Below are 21,588 nucleotides of genomic sequence, written 5' to 3'. Positions count from 1 at the left end.
TATGCCCGCGGCACTCAATGGCCGTGGGCGAAAAACGCAGCGAAAATCGGCGTGCAGTGAGGAGAATCTGCCTCAAACTTCCAAACGGATTTTTGAGGCAGAAATTTCGCCTGTAAAAAACTGTGTGAACATAGCCTAAGCCACTCACGTTTTTGGAGCGTTTTTTTTTTATACAGTATGAAAAACGGCTCCAAAAAACAGCTGAAGTTATAATTCATTTTTTCGCGGGCGTTTTTCGAAACGGCCGTGTAGAAAACACCCCGTAGAAACAGAACCCAGTCTTTCACATTGAAATCAATGGGCAGATGTTTGGAGGTGTTCTGCTTCCGATTTTTCAGCCGTTTTTCGGAACGTTTACGGCTCGAAAAATGGCTGAAAACACTCTCGTGTGAACATACCCTTAGGATCTTAAAGGCCATGCAGAGAATACAGAACAGCTGTATCTCCAAAAGTAAATTTTTTTTTTAATAAAAACTAATCTTTAAACAAAGCTACACACTGGCTAATCTATTAAAAAACAAACAAAACACTCAAAGGTGTACATGGCCTTTGATGTGGTCCTGGGGGCTCTTCACAGCTGACTCCCTTCGGAAGTTTTGCTTCATCTCTTTTCCAGGAAGGTTAGACGGGTTTCCTGCAAGTCTCCCTTTTTAGTCATCCATAGAGATTAAAACGGAGCGCCAGCCTGCCCTGTCCTCTCTCCCAAAGCTCTTTTTTGCCTTTCATATCAATGAAAAGATCGTCCTCCCTTCCTTCTGCGGTTTGCATCCACCTGACTACAACAGAGTCATTTTTGTGTCTGAATTTCTCTTTATCCTTCCTGTAGGGCTCTATGAAAGGGACTGGCAGTCTCTTCCCTTACGCCTACTGTAGAAACTGGTTTAGTAAGCATTTGTGTAAAGTATATGGCCTGCCTAAGAGGCAGGGGGGCAAAACTTTTCCTAGATAGTATCAGCCTCCTACTGGCAAGGGCCTATACCCAAATACCCCAATAAATTCAACAAGAAAAAGATTTTACAGTGAGTGCAAATATCCAGTTTTATGCTTACTATAGGACATCAACATGTGCTTGGTGACCCCACAATCACAAAAATAATGGGCCATGTTCAAAGCAGTAACGGACACATCGCCGCTCACATGCTGTGTACTGGGGTTGTGTCTCCACAGTCACATTGTTGGCCTATCTATGGGAAAGACCATTAATGTTACACCCAGTAAGGCCCTTTGACATAGTCTGCAGAGTTTAATACAAGAACTGCTAATATTCACAAACATGTATGCAAGTGTTTGTAGAGACATTGTGGATAATGTACTTAGGAATCTATGATTACAGCTAATATTGGGAAATGGTGGGCATAACCTGGCCACTTTCTTATTTTACCTGTGAATGGTTAAGATCTGGTAATCCTTGTGCGGTGAACCTCTTGGGAAGCTGGCATTTTATAATTACATCCTCCACTTCATGACCCAGGAGTTTGTGATAAATGTAACCAGAAACTGAGGTTTCATCTACTGCAAATGTTTTCAATGCACTCTGCATTCTAGATAAGTCAAAGACAAAAAACCTCATGAGAAAAATAACCACGCAAGCAGATGTTATAGTCACTTCAATTCTATGCATACAAAGTAGAAGAGAAACAAGTTTAATGATCGGATAGTATTCATTTCACTTGAACTCCTTCCCACATTTGGACGTAACTAAGTCCGTTTTAGTGCCTTCTCTCAAATGGACGTACAGCTAAATAGAGTGAATAGTGCGAAGACGGGAGTGGTGCCTGCGCCATCTGCACTATTTACTATACTATGCAGCCAACATCTACTGCAACGGCAGGGATTGGAGTTACGTCCGATCCCGCTCGTTTAACCCCTTAGATGTCACGGTCAATAGCGACTGCTGCATCTAGGTGGTTAGACAGAGGTAGGAGGCTCCCTCTGTCACCTATCGGTCTAATAAAGTCCCCCAGGCCGGTCATATTGTATTAGATGGTGCTGTAGGAACAACTTAATAGATTGCCTGTCAGTTTGCTACTGACAAGAAATAATGCTTTGATACAGAGTATACCAAAGCATTATACAATCAATCCAATGATCGCATTTTAAAAAAGAAAAAGAAAACAAAACAAAAAACACATGGATGGTATCACTGGAATCGTGACGACCTGTATAAAAAAAAAGTTATCACATTATTTAAACCACATGTAGAGTTTAGAAAAAAAAAAAGCAGCGTGATTGTTTTTTGTATCAATTTATATGTACCACAAAAAGTTATTTCTTTAATAGTACAACTTGTCCTGTCAAACACAAGCCCACATGACAAAAAAAAAAAACAACCAAAAACATAAGTATGGCTCTTTGAATTCGGCAACATAAAAACCATTTTAATTTTCATGAAATGTGCTTTTATTGTGCAAAACTCTGAACAAAAACTATTTTGAAAGCGAACTTTATTTTGCCAAAAAGATTTAAAGAGAACCCTTCACCTCCCCATACATGTGCAGCCGAGGGCAGCATGTAATGGGCAGGGCTGAACAAACCCTGGGGCACTTTACATTTTTTTTCTACCTCCCACCGTTATGCTGTTATATTTGGCGCCCGATATTTAAATAACACCCTGAACTGTCAGCCAGGGGGCTTGTACTGGCAAGGGGGCGTGTTACTATGGCTGTGACACTGTCCAATCAGATATGGACAGTGTCACAGCAAGAGCGAGGGGAGAGAGAGAGTGTGCGCGATTGCAGTCTATTCACCCGAGCTGGCAAGGGGGCGAGCCCCCATGCCAATTTGGCAGAAAACTAATCTTTAGAGAGCTCTCTCTCGTTATTTAAATATCGGGCGTCAAATATAACGGCACCGATATCTAAATAACGGAGGGAGGTAGGAAAAAAAATGTAACGCGTGACCCAGGGTTTGTTAAGCCCTCTCCATTACATGCTGCACATGTATGGGGAGGTGAAAGGTTGTCTTTAAGGAAAATTACATACCTGTCAAATGATGTTGACTTCCACACAAAATCCACTTGGAAATTGTGAGTAACTTCCACTGGAGCACCAACGCTGCTTCTCAGCTCTATGGCAATTTCATCCCCATAATCTAAAAAATTCTGTTAAGTCTTATGACAGCTTTTTCAAGAGGTCTTTATTGCATCGTCCTAAGTGCTAACTTTAAAACAAAGACAAAATACGAAACTATTCGATATACTAGTCCTTCTCAATGAATTTAAATATCAAAAAGTAAATTTCAGGAATTTAATTAAAAAAAAAGTGAAATTCATATGAAATGTTGGCCTACTGAAAAGTATGTACAGTATCTGCACTCAATACTTGGTCGGGGCTCCTTTTGCATGAATTACTGCATCAATGTGGCGTGACATGGAGGCGATCAGCCTGTGGCACTGCTGAGGTGTTATGGAAGCCCAGGTTGCTTTGATAGCGGCCTTCAGCTCGTCTGCATTGTTGGGTCTGGTGTCTCATCTTCCTCATGACAATACCTATGGGGTTTAGGTCAGGTGAATTTGCTGGCCAATCCAGCACACTGATACTGTGATTATTAAACCAGGTATTGGTACTTTGTGCAGTGTGGGCAGTTTCCAAGTCCTGCTGGAAAATGAAATCAGCATCTCCATAAAGATTGTCAGCCGAGGGAAGTACAAAGTGCTCGAAAATTTCCTGCTGGACGGCTGCGTTGACTCTGGACTTGATATAACACAGTGGACTAACACCAGCAGATGACATGGCTCCCCAAACCATCACTGACTGTGGAAACATCAAACTGGACCGCAAGCAACTTGGACCTCCACCCTTCCTCCAGACTCTGGGATCTTGATATCCAAATGAAATGCAAAATTTACTTTCATCTGAAAACAGGACTTTGGATCACGGAGCAACAGACCAGTCCTTTTAACCCGTTAGTGACCACCAATACGCCTTTTAACGGCGGTCACTAACGGGCTTTATTCTGATGCATATGCCTTTTTACGGCACTGCATCAGGATAAAGTAAACAGAGCAGGGAGCCGTCAAATCTCCCTGCTCTCAGCTGCCAGAGGCAGCTGAGGGCGTCCCTGCTCTGCCGTGTGAGATCGATATCAGTATCGATCTCACCCATTTAACCCCTCAGATGCGGTGCACCGCATCTGAGTGGTTTTGGAGAGGGAGGGAGCTCCCTCTCATTCTGACACCCAGCGATAAGATCGCAGAGTGTCTGTGTCTCCAATGGCAGCCAGGGGCCTAATAAAGGTCTGCCTGGAGCGAATGCCTGCAAGATCATGCCGGAGGCATGACCTAGCAGATGCCTGTCCGTTTTAAACGGACAGGCAGTAATACACTGCAATACAAAAGTATTGCAGTGTATTACAATAGCGATCGGAGAATCACATATTAAAGTCCACTAGTGGGACTAGTAAAAAAGTAAAAAAAAAAAAGTTACGTTAATTTAAAAAAAAAAGTAAAAAAAAAAAAAAAATGAAAAACCCAGCTTTTCCCCTTACAAAATGCTTTACTATTAAAAAAAAAAAAAAAAAAAAAAAAGTTACACATTTGGTATCGCCGCGTCCATAACGACTGACTATAAATCTATTACATTATTTAACCCGCACGGTGAATGCCGTAAAAAAATTTAATAAAAAACTATGGAAAAATTGCGGTTTTCTGTGAATCCTGAATTTAAAAAAATTTGATAAAAAGTGATCAAAAAGTCGCATCTACTCCAAAATGGTAGCAATAAAAACTACAAGTCGTCCCGCAAAACAAAAAGCCCTCAAACAACCGCATCGGCGAAAAAATAAAACCATTACGGCTCTGCAAATATGGAGACACAAAAACAAATAATTTTGAAAAAAAAGCGTTTTTACTGTGTAAAAGTAGTAAAACATACAAAAACTATACAAATTTGGTATCGTTGCAATCGTAACAACCCGCTGAATAAAGTTGTGTTATTTATACCACACAGTAAACGGCGTAGATTTAGGACGCAAAAAAGTGGCGAAATTTCAGGTTTTTTTCTCCCCCCCCCAAAAAAAGTTAATAAGAGTTAATCAATAAATAATATGTCCCCCAAAATGGTGCTATTAACCCCTTAGTGACCCGCCCATTTTAGGCCTTAAAGACCAAGCTATTTTATTCGTTTTTCTATAGTCGCATTCAAAGAGCTATAACCTTTTTATTTTTTCGTCTACATAGCTGTATGAGGACTTGTTTTTTGCGGGATTAGTTGTACTTTTTAATAGCACCATTTTTGGGTACATATAATTTTTATATTAACTTTTATTAACCTTTTTGGGGGGGATTATAAAAAAAAACTGAAATTCCGCCATTGTTCTATGCGTTTTTAAATTGACGCCGTTCACTATGCGACGTAAATAACATGTTACCTTTATTCTATGGGTCGGTACGATTACGGTGATACCACATATGTAGAGGTTTTTTTATGTTTTACGACTTTTGCACAATAAAAACACTTTTGAACTAAAATTATTTGTTTTTGCATCGTCGCTTTCCAAGAGCCGTAATTTTTTTATTTTTCCATCCATGTAGTGATTTTTTGGGCTTGTTTTCTGCAGGACAAGACGTAGTTTTGAATGGTACTGTTTTGGGGCGCGCGGGACTTATTGATTCATTTTTATTATGACTTTTTGGGGGGCAATGGAAAAAAATTGCAATTTCGCCATGTTTTTTTGCGTTTTTTTTTTACGGTGTTCACTTTGCGGTTTAAATTACATATTAACTTTATTAATGGAGTCATTACGGTCGCGGCGATACCACATATGTGTACTTTTTTTTTTTTTTACGCTTTTACTAAATAAAACCACTTTTTATGGAAAAAAAATTGATTTTTTTTTTTAATGTACTTTTTATTATTAATCTTTATTTCACTTTGATGACTTATTTTATTAGTCCCACTAGGGGACTTTACTGTGCGATGTTCCGATCGCTGCTATAATGCTCTGGTATACTTCGTATACCAGAGCATTATTGCCTGTCCGTGTAAATCTGACAGGCAATCTGTTAGGACGTGACTCAACGCGTCCCAACAGGCTTATGTCCAGGGCAGACCTGGGGGCTTTTATCAGGCCCCCGGCTTTCATGACACCCCATCGGAGACCCGCGATTGCATTCGCGGGCCGCCGATGGGTGACAGAGGGAGCGCACTTCCTCTGTAAACAAAGTTAAATGCCGCGGTCGCTATTGACGGCGGCATTTAACGGGTTAAACGGCCGCGCTCGAAGTAAACTTCGATCGCGGGCGTTGGAGCAGGAGCTCAGCTGTCATCAGACAGCAGAGCCCCGGCACCAGCCTGCACGGGAGACCCGTGCAGGACTTAGACTAGGCTGACGTGAAAAGGCGTCAGCCTAGCCTAAAGCCCATTAGTGACCGACGTAAAAAGGCGTATTAGTGGTCAATAAGGGGTTAAAAAATACAACTTGTTCCGCAAAAAACAAGACCTTATACAGCTATGTCGACGCAAAAATAAAAAGGTTATAGCTCCTGGAATGCGACGATGGAAAAACGTAAAAAATGGCTTGGTAATTAAGGTTTAAAATAGGCTGGTCACTAAGGGGTTAAAGTCTTAGGAAACCTGCAGGTGATGTGTTGATTCGCTGATTAGAGTGTGACACCATGAGTCTACAATCTTCAACATTTACCCAATATTCAAATTTTCGGAGACACTAAATTTTGGGTTTTCATTAACCGTTAGGGTATGTTCACACACACACTAATTACGGACGTAATTCGGGCGTTTTTGCCCCGAATTACGTCCGAAAAATGCGCCTCGATAGCGTTGACAAACATCTGCCCATTGAAAGCAATGGGCTGAGGTTTGTCTGTTCACACGAGGCGTATATTTACGCGCCGCTGTCAAATGACGGCGCGTAAATAGACGCCCGCGTCAAAGAAGTGACCTGTCACTTCTTTGGGCGTAATTGGAGCCGTTATTCATTGACTCCAATGAAGAGCAGCGCCAATTACGTCCGTAATTGACGCGTCGTTCAAGCGCCTGCACATGCCGTTACGGCTGAAATTACGGGGATGTTTTCTCCTGAAAACATCCCCTTAATTTCAGCCGTTACGGAGGCTGCCGTGTGAACATACCCTTAGCCATAATCTTCAGCATTAAAAGAAAAAAATGCTGGAAATAGATCACTGTGTAATGAATCTATATAATATAGGAGTTTCACTTTTTGAATTGAATTTTTGAATTTTAAGGTAAAATTATATTACCAGAAAAAAATTGCAGAATAGTAAAAAAGCCTATGATTTTACTATTATTTTGAAACCAAGCCTAGAAATTCTAAAATAGCCAAAAGGATGTGTATAAAAATGATCAAAAGAAACCTGCAGTCTACGAAAAAAAAACATTGCAAAAATCACGTCGCTAGCACAAATAAAAAAAAAAGGCATAGCCGTTTAATGAACATGCTAAAAATGGCTACACTGTCTAGTCCTGAATGCTCAAAACAGCCTGGTCCTGAACTGGTTAAAACAACCTGCCTAATACACCAAAAATCTGAACAGGAAAAGTTGTAATCAAGGCTTGCCAGTTTTATAATGCAAGCATTGGGTCAGTAACTTCAAGCAACCAGAGCGAGCACATACCCTAAAAGTCTTTCATGTATTGTTTTGGTAGATATTAACAGGTTAAATTAACCTATTCACTCATAGCTTTGAAAGGATACTGTCAGGGACCTTAATCACATGACCAATTCCTTTCCACAAAGGTGCAAGGTCACCTTTATATCTCAAACATATTTCATCTCCTTGCATTAAACGCATATCTGAAAGACAAAAAAAAAAGCTGATGGTAACGCAGAACAAGAAAACGTTAGATTAAATAAAATCAAATACATTTCATAAAATTCTGGTTCATTTTCTCAAACAAAAAGGCTGAAATATCTAATAAGTACAGACGAGGCAAACGGCTAAACAGGACTGAAAGATAGAAACATGGCATCACATCAAAAGATGGAAATATCCCTTTAACCCCTTCCCGCATTTTCACGTACAGTTACGTGATGGGAACTTGTGTTTTAACACATTTCCACGTAACTGTATGTGAAGGACATGGAGTTAGCTCAGGAGCTGAGCCAGCACCATCACCGCCGGGTGCCAGCTGTATGTTACAGCTGGCACACTGGGATATCGGCCAGGACCGGAGCTAGCCTCTGATCCGGCCGATTAACCCCTCACATGCTGCATTCAATAGAGATCGCAGCATGTGAGGAGTTTTTAGCCACCGGCACCCCAGCAACGTGATCGCTCGGTTGCCGTTTGCTCCAAAGGCGATAGGAGGGCTAATACTTACCTCCTGGTCTGCCAGCAACAAAAGCCTCCTATGCCCCGCTCGGCAGGGCCTAAAAGGCTTCCGGTACCATCGGCAAGATGCCGCCGGCTCAGCTTCCGGCTCAGAAGCTGAGCTGGCGTCATCAGCAGTAGGTGTCCGCTGTATGTTACAGCAGACATCCCAATGTATCGGCAGGAACCGGAGCTAGCTCAGATTCCTGCCATTAACCCCTTCAATGCAGCGATCGAATGCGATCGCTGCAGCTTAGCGGTATATAGCAAACCGGCAGCCTGCCATGTGATGGCAAGGCTGGCGACTGCTACTATGGTAACAGGAAGCCTAACAATGGCTTCCCGTCTGCCATTACGGAAGCAGATTAGGCCCCGCCTGGAGGCGGAGCCTGATCGGCTTGCTGTCAGTTCTAATACATTGCACTACATAGGTAGTGCAATGTGTTAGATCAAACAGTTGGAGCTTCAAGTCCCCTAGTGGGAATAAAGAAAAGTGTAAAAAAAAAAAAGTAAAAATAAAAAATTTGTAAAAAAATACAAATAAAAGTTTCAAGTAATAACATAAAACACAATCGCCCTTTTTCCCTTATCAAGTCCTTTATTATTGAAAATAATAAACCATAGATATTTGGTATCGTTGCGACCGTAACGACCTGAACTATAAAAATATAATGTTATTTATTCCGCAGTGAACGCCGTAAAAAAAACACACTAAAAAATACTGCCATAGATGCTGTTTTTTTGGTCACTTTGTCTTCCAAAATTTGAACTAAAAAGTGATCAAAAAGTCACATGTATTCAAAAATGGTACCTATAAAAACTATAAATCATCTTGCAAAAAACAAGCCCTCATACAGCTCCGTCGGCGAAAAAATTAAAAAGTTATGGCTCTCACAACTTGGCCACAGAAAAAATACACTCTTTACAAAAGTTATTTTATTGTGCAAAAAGTTGTAAAACATAAAAAAAGTGACAAATTAGGTATCGATGGAATCGGACTGACCCGCAGAATAAAGTTAACATGTAATTTATGATGCGTGGTGAACGCTGTATAAAAAGAACTAAAAAACTATGCCAGAATTGCTGTCAAAAAGTCGCATGTACACCAAAATGGTACTAATAAAAACTACAGCTCGTCCTGCAAAAAAAACAGCCCTCATACCGCTACGTCTATGAAAAAATAAAATGGCTCTGTCACCAGATTCTCAAACACCTATCTCCTATTGCATGTGATCGGCGCTGCAATGTAGATAACAGCAACGTTTTGTTTTTTTAAAACGTTCATTTTTGGCCAAGTTATGAGCTATTTTATATATATGCAAATGAGATTTGAAATGGACAACTGGTCGTTTTTTTTTTCGTTATGTCCAACTGGGCGTGTATTGTGTTTTTAACTGGGCGTGTTTATGTGTATGACGCTGACCAATCAGTGACCAGTCCGTGTCATACACTCCTCAACATCTGCACGCTCCTCTCCTGAAATATTCTGTGCTGCAGTGAACTCTGCTCTTACCATTACGTAGCTCTCAGTCTGTTACCTCTCCTCCACTCCTGTCCTCAATAACACCTTCACATGATTGGCAAGTCACCACCCCGCACAAGATCCGCACGCTCATCTCCTGAAATACTCTGTGCTGACTTAAACTCAGTGGACAGGTCAGGATCCGTTTTTTTTAAAATGCTGCTGGGGAACCCGCTCGGTCCACTATATAAGGCTTCGCCTCCATCCTCTTCTGCCCCAGTCACTTATTCCCAAGCACTGTAAACTTTCAGATTGGTTGCGCTGTGAATATTCGGAGAACGTGATTGGTTTATGTGCAGGGTAATGAACATACAGACAAGCAGTAGAAGACTGACTAAGAGCTGAGCATTTCATTGAATTCAGTCTTCTACTGCTTGTCTGTATGTTCATTACCCTGCACATAAACCAATCACGTTCTCCGAATATTCACAGCGCAACCAATCTGAAAGTTTACAGTGCTTGGGAATAAGTGACTGGGGCAGAAGAGGATGGAGGCGCAGCCTTATATAGTGGATCGAGCGGGTTCCCCAGCAGCATTTAAAAAAAACAGGATCCTGACCTGTCCACAGAGTTTAAGGAAGCACACAGTATATCAGGAGCCGCGTTCTGCTCCCGTAGGTAAACGGGGTAGCAGCACTGCGAAGACCGCACAGAGAATTCACCGGCGGTCAGGATAGAACGTAGCAGCTAGATGAGGGGAACACACTCAGCTGCTAAGTGAGACACAGCAGGGCGCGCTTCCAACACAACCGTGCGGTTAGCTATACAGCTGACGGCTGTCAGCCGTGCAGTAGGATCTTGTGCGGGGTGGTGACTTGCCAATCATGTGAAGGTGTTATTGAGGACAGGAGTGGAGGAGAGGTAACAGACTGAGAGCTACATAATGGTAAGAGCAGAGTTCACTGCAGCACAGAATATTTCAGGAGAGGAGCGTGCAGATGTTGAGGAGTGTATGACACGGACTGGTCACTGATTGGTCAGCGTCATACACAAACACGCCCAGTTAAAAACACAATACACGCCCAGTTGGACATAACGAAAAAAAAAAACGACCAGTTGTCCATTTCAAAGCTCATTTGCATATATATAAAATAGCTCATAACTTCGCCAAAAATGAACGTTTTAAAAAAAAAAACAAAAAAAAAACGTTGCTGTTATCTACATTGCAGCGCCGATCACATGCAATAGGAGATAGGTGTTTGAGAATCTGGTGACAGAGCCTCTTTAAGGCTCCAATAAGTCAGGAAAGAAAAAATATGCAGTTGTGCAGCCCGAGTGGAACATTTCTTCTGTTTCAAGAGGCGATTTATCAAGGATCTAAAATTAGGGAACCTGGAAGGGGAGGGCCCAAACATATCCGCTGGAAGTGATATTATAGCAGGACAACACTTCCCAGCAGAATTCCCCAAACTGCAAAGGTGCGGCGTGTGGACCAAAAGGGGGATAATAAAGGACATTATCAGTGCGACACCGGCCTGTGCAGAAAGGATTGCTTCACAGCGTAACACACATCTATGGATTATTTTATTATTTTTTTAACCCATTATACCACCTGACTATGCCCCTTATATACTCCGCCCGGCTTACATGTACCCCCACATTATAAACAGAAACACCAGTAAACGTCCTAACAAATCTACTACCAAGCAAAATCGCCGCTCCAAAAGCCAAATGGTGCTTCCTCCCTCCCTTCTGAATCCTACAGCATGCCCAAACAGTTTTCTTCCACATATAATGGCGTCGCAATACCCGGGAGAACCCTTTTAACAATTTTTGGGGTGTGTACCTCCAGTGGCACAAGCTGGACACTACATATTTACCACTGAAATGGCATATCTAGGGGGGAAAAAAAAAGTCTACATTTTTACTTTGCACCTACCGCAGTGCAATCATTCATGGAAAAGAACTATGGGGTGAAATGCTCACTACACCTCTTAATAAATGCCTTGAGGGGTGCAGTTTCCAAAATGGGGTCACTTCTCAGGGGTTTCTTTTATTATTTCACATCAGAGCCTCTGCAATTGTGAACCAATACAGTGTAAATTGCCAAATTAGGCCTCAATTTCGCATGGTACGCTTTCACTCCTGAGCCTGGTCGACTGTCCAGGAAAAGAGATTAGGGCCACGTGTAGGGTGTTTCTAAAGCCGGTAAACACAGCATAATAATAAGAGAGCGGTCTGGTTATGGTGGCACAAGCTGGGCAGCACATATTGGCATATCTATGGAAAAAAATCCCATTTTCACTCTGCAACATTAAGTGCGCACCAATTTCTGCCAATCACCTGCGGGGTTAATATGCTCACTACACCCAAAAGGTGAATAGCTTGAGGGGTGTTGTTTCTAAAATGGTGTCACTTCTGGGGGGGGGATCCACTGTTTTGCTCCCACAGGGACTTTGCAAATGCAACATAGCACCCAGAAACCAATCCAGCATAATCTGTACTCCAAAAGCAAATGGTGCTACCTCCTTTCTTAACCCCACTCTGTGCCCAAACAGCAGTTTATGACCACATATGGGGTATTGCTGTACTCTGGAAAAATTGCTTTACAAATGTTGCGGTTTTTTTTTTCCTTTATTTGTTGAGAAAATGAAAAACTGAGCTAAAACTATGTCTTCTTGAAGAAAAAGGATTTTTTTTTTAAATTTTCACTGCCCAATTCTAATAAAATCTATGAAACACCTGTGAAGGTCAAAATGCTCACTGTACCCCTAGATGGATTCTTCAAGGAGTGTAGTTTCCTAAATGGAGTCACTTTTTTGGCGTTTTTACTGTTTTGGTCCCTCAGGGACTTTGCAAATGCGACATGGCCTCTGCAAACCATTCCTGCTAAATTTGAGCTCCAAAAGCCAAATGGCGCTCTTTCCCTTCTAAGCCCTGCCGTGTGTCCAAACAGCCATTTATGACCACATGTATTGTTTTACTCGGGAGAAATTGCTTTACAAATGTTGCGGTGCTTTTTCTCCTTTAGTCCTTGTGGAAATTAGAAAAAAAATTAGCTAAACCTACATTTTCTTTGAAAGAATGTAGATTTTCATTTTCACGGCCTACTTCCAACCATTTCTGCAAAAAACCTGCGGGGTCAAAATGCTTACTATACCCCTAGATAACTTCCAAAATGGTCACTTTTGGGGGATTTCCACTGTTTTGGCACCACAAGAGCCCTTCAAACCTGAAATGGTGCCTAAAATAGTTTATAATAAAAAGGAGCCCCCCCAAATCCTCTAGGTGCTCTGAGGCCGGTGCTTCAGTCTATAAGCGCACTAGGACCACATGTGGGATGTTTCTAAAAACTGCAGAACCTGGACAATAAATATTGAGTTGCATTTCTCTGGTAAAATCTGTTACAAAAAAAATTAAAAATTACAAATAAATTTCTTGCAAAAAAATATGAAATTTGTAAATTTCACCTCTACTTTGCTTTAATTCCTGTGAAACGCCTAAAGGGTTAAGAAACATTCAAAATGCTGTTTTGAATACTTTGAGGGGTGCAGTTTTTAAAATGGGGTGACTTGATGGTTTCTAATATATAAGGCCCTAAAAGCCATTTCACAACTGAACTTGCCCCTGTAAAAATAGCCTTTTGAAATTTTCTTGAAAATGTGAGAAATTGCTGCTAAAGTTCTAAGCCTTGTAACGTCCTAGAAAAATAAAAGGATGTTCAAAAAAACGATGCCAATCTTAGGTAGACATATGGGGGATGTTAATTAGCAACAATTGTGTGGTATTATTTTTAAATTTAGACAAATGCAAATTTTTCGCTAAATTTTGGAGTTTTTCCACAATTAAATACTGAGTGTATCGAGCTAATTTTGTCAGTAACAAAGTCCAATGTGTCACGAGAAAATCTCAGTATCGATTGGATACATAAAAGAATTCCAGAGTTATTTCCACAAAGTAACACGTCAGATTTGAAAAAATTGGCTTTTGGATTTTTTAAATTATATTGCTTTTAATATAAAGTAAACAAATTTTATTTATTTCTGTTGTCACTTTCTACTTTTGAATGTATTCATACTTTTACTTCTCTAGGGGGGCTGACATTTCTTTTTCATCTCTGTATGTGTCGATTAACGACACATACAGAGTTGGAATACGGCAGAACAATGCATAGGACACCATGAACGGCAGCCGTTCATTGCTTCTGCTCTCTGGCTCTGTACTGCCCAGACGAAGGTCAAAGTCACACAGCAGAGAAGCTGGTTTGTAGGGAGATAGCAGGCGCCACTATGAAGACCGGCTGCACTGCAGGTAAGGTGTGTCTCGGTCTGTGTCTCTCACAGACCCCCCGATGCCCCCCCCCCCGTCGCAGCGTGCGCGTCTGTGTAGCAGAGCCGAGCGTGCGCGTCTGTGTAGCAGAGCCGAGCGTGCGCGTCTGTGTAGCAGAGCCGAGCGTGCGCGTCTTTGTAGCAGAGCCGAGCGTGCGCGTCTGTGTAGCAGAGCAGAGTTTTTTTTAAAATGCTTGCGTAAAAAACGAACGGCTCGCCTTCCCATTGACTTAACATTTCCTTATTTACACGTGTTTTTTAAAAAAAGCACAAAGTACTAGCAGCGCACTTTACCAACTACGTAAATAAAAAGCGTAATCAAGCCGTTTTTTTGCCACGTAAAATTCGCAAAAAAACATGTCCGGTTCACACGGCGTGTATTTGTAAACTGAAAAGTCATTCACTTCACTTTAATCATTCTAAGGGTATGCTCACACGGAATGTTTTCAGGCGTTTTTCGGGCCGTAAACGTCCCAAAAAACTGCTAAAAAAAATCGAAAGCAGAACGCCTACAAACGTCTGCCCATTGGTTTCAATGGGAAATACGGCGTTCTGTTCCGACGGGGCGTTTTATTCCACGGCTTTTTTCCAAAAACGGCACGTAAAAAGTCGCGCCCAAAAAGTGCATATCACTTCTTCGGCCGTTTTTCATTGACTATAGAAAAACAGCTCCAAAAACGGCCATAAAAAACGCTGCTAAAAACGAGTTTGATTAAAAAATGGCTGAAAATCAGGGACTGTTTTCCCTTTGTTTAGTAAGCGTGTGAACATACCCTTAGCCTTTTGGTGTGTCCTATAGCTTCTGCCAGCTGCAGAATCACACCCAAAATGGCTGCCGGACACTGCTTAGCATTTTGAAGACACCTTTTCCTGGCTTGTAGGAGGGAGGGGGGGGATGAGATTCCCTCCCACATTTACGGCAGCTGTGAGTCAGGTTGCTTTGCCTTATTCGCCTTGCTGTAATTCTGGGAAGTGCTCCCACTGTTGGCCAACATAGGAAAACATGTCAAATGATTATTTAATTTTTACTTTCCACCATGTGGAAGAAAAAAACAAAAAAAACAACAAAACTTAATATAATAGAAATAAGTAACTTAATAAAAAAAAAAAAAAAGTTTAATTCGCGACACATTCCCTTTAAGGCCAAAACAGGCTGTGTCCTGAAGGGGTTAAGAAAAATGAATCTGACTTTATAGCCCATAGCGAAAATTTTGCTATAAAACTTAATTCTCAAGCAAAGCTGAAAAACTATTTACGGAGCATGAATATATAAATTAGGTTATCGTTGGCGTCCATGGTCAATTCTACCTTGACCAAAAGTGGATTCATGAAGGAAGCAACCTGATTGTTGGCTATACAGTAGATAATCCTACACTATTCCTTTGCACGAATTTTAATAAATCTACCTAACCGGCTTTTGACAGACCAGTATTCTCGAAGCGGTTTAATCACGTGCCGACTGGCTTTTTGTTTGTGGCACACCAGAGTGATACATTTATTGTGCTTCTGTGACAAACTGCAGGGCATAATTCACTGGCTGAAGACCAAGGTATGGCACTCCATGCTGCTCAAGTACACCTTAGGCCTCATGCACACGACCGTAAAAACACCCGTTATTGCGGGTCGAAATTACGACCCGCAATATCGGGCCCATAGACTTCTGTTACGTTGGGTACCTTCCCGTTTTCTCACGGGAAGGTGCCCGTGCCGTTAAAAAAATAAAACATGTTCTATTTTTTCATTTTACGGGCCGTGCTCCTATACTTTATAATGGGAGCACGGCTCGCATAAGCGGCCGGCTGCCCGTGCTCGTAATTACGAGCATGGTGTGCATGAGGCCTAACTAAGCAATTTTCAGAACTAGTTCCTCACTAGCGTTTGCACAGTGTGCGATAGTTAACATACCAATCTGTGCATTACCATCAGAAATTTACTACTAGATTCATTTTTTTTTTTTTATAGAACATGAAAATTGACATTACCAGAATCCGTTTTTGGCAAAGTGAAGTAAGCAATCCTCTTCTTATTGAGGCCAAGGTCCCATCGCACTGTTATGTTATCCTGTGTCTAGACAAATTTAACAAGTTACATTATTTTCCAACTAGCAACACTGTATTTAATCAAAAATTAATTTAAAAGAGTCTAAAAATTAAGCACTATTCATATGTAATAAGTTATGGCATTAACCTAGGAAAACATCTAAATAGAGGTTTCCCACAAACAGACGGCAGAATTAAAGTAGGACAAAGAAGACAACTTAGATTAAAACAGAAAACAAACAACTGTGCAGAGAACACGCCCACCTGAGATTCCTTCAGTTTTTTGTCATAGTCCGCTTCAAGTTTAACAAGAGGCCCAAATATATTTTGGTACTGATAAGCGTCTTCATACCGCAGCAAAACATGCTGTGGCTCCTCATCAACACCAGGCTTTTCCAGATCCTCCAATGTTGCAGAAGGGTTTTCCTGAAAATGTATATACAATTTCTATTACATGGGATCTGGAGAAACCTTACATGGAATATGCGCTGAGAGGGGACATTTATAATTGCAGTTAAGAAGACCGTTTTATTACAATGATCTGAATCCTCGCGCCTCAAGATTTATTGTGATCCTCTAACTTCAAATAACCCAGCAAAAGGTACGTATAAAGTAAGAATAAATAAACCCACTGAAGATTAGCCTTTTGTATTGAAGGCGGCACATTGAAAATACATTACCTTCCATAGCTCTTCTAGTTTGTTTATTTGCTGAGCAGTAATTTGGCGAGCTCGGAGCTGCTCTTGTTCAGATGGGATCTTCACCAGCCAGGAAAGGAAGCAACGGTCCTGAATAAGAGGTTGCCACTGGGAACTGTCCCAGTTAATGTCCTTCAAACTGCTCTGACTAGCACACGGTTGCCTAAGAAATAGGAAATCACCAGTTACACGCAAAAGGGGAGTGTCTACAGCAACAACATTTTCTAAATCTTAGGGCCTGTTCACATGAGCGCTGGCTTTCCGTTCTGGGGTTCCGTCTGAGGTGAACCCCGCAACGGAAAGTGAAAAACTACAGCTTCCGTCACCATTGATATAAGTGGTGACGGAAACATTGCTAATGGTTTCCGTTCGTCCCCATTCCGGCAGGTTTCCGTTTTAACGACGGAATCAATAGCGGAGTCGACTACGCTATTGATTCCGTCGGAAAACTGTAAACCTGTCGGAATGGTGACGAACGGAAAGCATTAGCAATGAAACTGAAGCTGTAGTTAGTTTCACTTTCTGTTGCGGGGTTCACCCAACGGAAAACCTCCAATGGAACCCCGGAACGGAAAGCGAACGGTGATGTGAACAGGCCCTTTTTTATACTTTGTTTTATTTACTTATTTTTCAAAGGCCCTACAGACACAGAATTTATGCAGAAAATGTTTAGATTTTACCCACTGAACAGGGCTGAGCTGCAGGTAAACAGATATACTAAACAGCCAACGAAGTAATACTGTGCTTAGTAATAAGCTTTTATTCTTGCGACTGCTGGGGGTGTCATCACAAGGTGCTTGCATTTCCTGTATTCAGCAGAATGATGGCTGTACATGAGGACAACTCTCCAGTGAAATGAGTGAGAGTCCTCGAATATTTCCATTAAGTAATTTTTAATGGTGAGCTGACTACACTCGCAAAAGAAAGGTAAGTTGGCCTCACGAACGCGACCATACTTTTGCGGTCGCAATTTATCCCATTCTTTTCTATGGTCTCATGCACATGACCGTGATTCACACGGATCGGTGCGGGGCCCGCAAAAACTCAGGGCATATTTTACGGTCTGGATTTGCGGATTCACCAACACTGGTTAATTGTTGTGGATCCGCGAGTCCGGATGACACACGGATGCACAACAAGGCTATTTTGCGGTTTGATGGACCGCAACGAACTTGTGACGTTGCGGACCGCAAAACCAATACGGTCGTGCGCATGAGGTCTAAGGCTACTTGCAGATGCGGCATGTGTAGAGAGCCACACCATTCCTGGAGCAAGAACAGTGTGTAAACACTTTTTCCCTATGCAAAACAGATTTAATAAATTCCTGCACTGTCACTTCAGGCTGCTGTGGAAACGCTGCAAAACTGCAGCTTGCAAAAGGCAGCCTAGCTGTGGTTTCTCATACAGCGTTCTTCACACTACATTTTTTTTAAATGTTGCAGCCACATGTGGCATTTATCTCAAACTTTTATATAGAAGACTTAAAGAGGCTCTGTCACCAGATTTTGCAACCCCTATCTGCTATTGCAGCAGATCGGCGCTGCAATGTAGATTACAGTAACGTTTTTATTTTTAAAAAACGAGCATTTTTGGCCAAGTTATGACCATTTTTGTATTTATGCAAATGAGGCTTGCAAAAGTACAACTGGGCGTGTTGAAAAGTAAAAGTCCAAGTGGGCGTGTATTATGTGCGTACATCGGGGCGTGTTTACTACTTTTACTAGCTGGGCGTTGTGTATAGAAGTATCATCCACTTCTCTTCAGAACGCCCAGCTTCTGGCAGTGCAGACACACAGCGTGTTCTCCAGAGATCACGCTGTGTCGTCACTCACAGGTCCTGCATCGTGTCAGACGAGCGAGGACACATAGGCACCAGAGGCTACAGATGATTCTGCAGCAGCATCGGCGTTTGCAGGTAAATCGATGTAGCTACTTACCTGCAAATGCTGATGCTGCTGCAGAATCAACTGTAGCCTCTGGTGCCGATGTGGCCGACACGATGCAGGACCTGTGAGTGACGTCACAGATCTGCACTGCCAGAAGCTGGGCGTTGTGAAGAGAAGTGGATGATACTTCTCATCAGAACGCCCAGCTAGTAAAAGTAGTAAACACGCCCCGATGTACGCACATAATACACGCCCACTTGGACTTTTGCAAGCCTCATTTGCATAAATACAAAAATGGTCATAACTTGGCCAAAAATGCTTGTTTTTTAAAAATAAAAACGTTACTGTAATCTACATTGCAGCGCCTATCTGCTGCAATAGCAGATAGGGGTTGCAAAATCTGGTGACAGAGCCTCTTTAAATTCCACCAAAAATGCATAAAAAAAAACCCCCCAAAAAAACCAAGACTGGAATCAAAGAAGCAGTTTCTGGTTCCGAAGCTAGGAGCGGAGCTAAAAGATAGGGTAAGTATAAAGTAAGGACTGATACGTTCCTTACTCTTGGATCCACTTGTCTTTGGCTCAAAAGACTGCATCAAAATCTAAAGTTTTTACCCAAGTGTGTATTTACATATAGAAATTTTGTCTCATTTGCTGCAACTTGTACAAAAAATAAAAATCACTTATAGAAAGAATATTCACCTGCACAGGAGCACAACAACAGAATCTGCCTTAGCAGGAATGAATCCCAGGAGAAACACATTTCGGCAACCGCAATTGTAGCATTCCAACACGGTCTCGCCAAGTGGTCCATCCTTGTGCAGAGTAACCTCTTTACACTTCGCTCTTACCAAATGATTCACAATGTGGCTGGAATGCAAAATCAGAAAAGTAGTGATAAGATAGAGGTCTATAGTACATCCGTCCAAAATCTGTAGAGCAAGTAATTCTAGCTTTACAGCAAATTAGCTATATATTTGGCTTTAAAGAGGCTCTGTCACCAGATTTTGCAACCCCTATCTCCTATTGCAGCAGATCGGCGCTGCAATGTAGATTACAGTAACATTTTTATTTTTAAAAAACGAGCATTTTTGGCCAAGTTATGACCATTTTTGTATTTATGCAAATGAGGCTTGCAAAAGTCCAACTGGGCGTGTTGAAAAGTAAAAGTACAACTGGGCGTGTATTATGTGCGTACATCGGGGCGTTTTTAATACTTTTACTAGCTGGGCGTTCTGACGAGAAGTATCATCCACTTCTCTTCAGAACACCCAGCTTCTGGCAGTGCAGACACACAGCGTGTTCTCGAGAGATCACGCTGTGTCGTCACTCACTTCCTGCCCCAGGTCCTGCATCGTGTCGGCCACATCGGCACCAGAGGCTACAGTTGATTCGGCAGCAGCATCAGCGTTTGCAGGTAAGTAGCTACATCGACTTACCTGCAAACGCTGATGCTGCTGCAGAATCAACTGTAGCCTCTGGTGCCGATGTGCCCTCGCTCGTCCGACACGATGCAGGACCTGTGAGTGACGTTACAGCGTGATCTCTCGAGAACACGCTGTGTGTCTGCACTGCCAGAAGCTGGGCGTTCTGAAGAGAAGTGGATGATACTTCTCGTCAGAACGCCCAGCTAGTAAAAGAAGTAAAAACGCCCCGATGTACGCACATAATACACGCCCACTTGTACTTTTACTTTAAACACGCCCACTTGGACTTTTGCAAGCCTCATTTGCATAACTACAAAAATGGTCAGAACTTCGCCAAAAATGCTCGTTTTTTAAAAATAAAAATGTTACTGTAATCTACATTGCAGCGCCTATCTGCTGCAATAGCAGATAGGGGTTGCAAAATCTGGTGACAGAGCCTCTTTAAAGGTAGATCTGTCTGCTGAATAAGCTGCCCTATGTAAGGGCAGCAAATTACAGCTACAAGTCCGTACCCCGAGAACTGCACCGGCATACACAGGTGCCTGTCAGCCACCGCAGAGAAAGGCAGGGGAAAGGGATCCCACCATGAATACAGCAGGCTCTCAACTAAGAGTAAACTATCGTTTCATCGCTCCTATTCTCCAAACTGCCTAAAATTTGCTTGTGCCCTATTGGATCATCAGAATAGGAATACTGCAGCTTTAATATGTTGCCCGTACATAGGGCAGAATGTTCAGCTGACAGATCCGCTTTAAATCCCAATATCTAGGTGATTTGTAGTAAAGCTACAACCGGATTAGATTTGTACGCTTTTATGCTTGAAAACCAGCTTTTCCATTAAAGGTGGCAGTTGTGAGCAGCTTTTATATACTAAAGTAGTGAATTATTTTTAAAATCTTGGAAAATATTGTATGTTCTGGCACACAAAAAAAAATTCAAAATTCCTTTTCTACAATTTGCAAAGGACTATTTTATAAGTTTGCAGCTCATGTGAGTAAGTAATTTCTTACATACCTGCCAGAGGTGTTTCCACGTCCATTGCAGAACCATTTTTTACTTGTGTTGCAGTAGACCACACAAGCTGGATCATGAATGCCACAATAGCTGGGTAAGAAAAGAAACAACATAGTAAACTAAAAGGTTTAACATGCATTAACCACTTAAAGAGGCTCTGTCACCACATTATATGCACTATCTTCTACATAAGGAGATCGGCGCTGTAATGTAGGTGACAGTAATGCTTTTTATTTAAAAAAACGATCTATTTTTACCACTTTATTAGCGTTTTTAGATTTATGCTAATGAGTTGCTTAATGCCCAAGTGGGCGTATTCTTACTTTAGACCAAGTGGGCGTTGTACAGAGGAGTGTATGACGCTGGCCAATCAGCATCATGCACTCCTCTCCATTCATTAACAATACTGAAGTGTTTAGACAGTGAATAGACATTCCACGGGATGTCT

General features: G+C 41.8%; 1 protein-coding gene across 1 annotated transcript in view; it reads right to left on the bottom strand.

The window, feature by feature from the left end:
* UPF1 (UPF1 RNA helicase and ATPase) overlaps positions 1-21,588 on the bottom strand; it is a 123,893-nt gene that overhangs the window by 51,807 nt on the left and 50,498 nt on the right. Inside the window, exons 3-10 of the mRNA XM_075864032.1 lie at positions 21,141-21,230; positions 19,402-19,569; positions 16,797-16,977; positions 16,381-16,542; positions 16,060-16,144; positions 7,672-7,770; positions 2,982-3,090; positions 1,382-1,541 (exon numbers count right to left, since the gene is read on the bottom strand). Coding sequence (XP_075720147.1) covers positions 1,382-1,541; positions 2,982-3,090; positions 7,672-7,770; positions 16,060-16,144; positions 16,381-16,542; positions 16,797-16,977; positions 19,402-19,569; positions 21,141-21,230 — 1,054 coding nt within the window. The remainder of the gene's footprint in view (positions 1-1,381; positions 1,542-2,981; positions 3,091-7,671; positions 7,771-16,059; positions 16,145-16,380; positions 16,543-16,796; positions 16,978-19,401; positions 19,570-21,140; positions 21,231-21,588) is intronic.

Source organism: Rhinoderma darwinii, chromosome 1, assembly GCF_050947455.1.
Source record: "Rhinoderma darwinii isolate aRhiDar2 chromosome 1, aRhiDar2.hap1, whole genome shotgun sequence".
NCBI classification, from domain to species: Eukaryota; Metazoa; Chordata; class Amphibia; order Anura; family Rhinodermatidae; genus Rhinoderma; species Rhinoderma darwinii.
The sequence above is the reverse complement of the archived record's forward strand: the minus strand, read 5'-3'. Positions and strand labels throughout refer to the sequence as shown.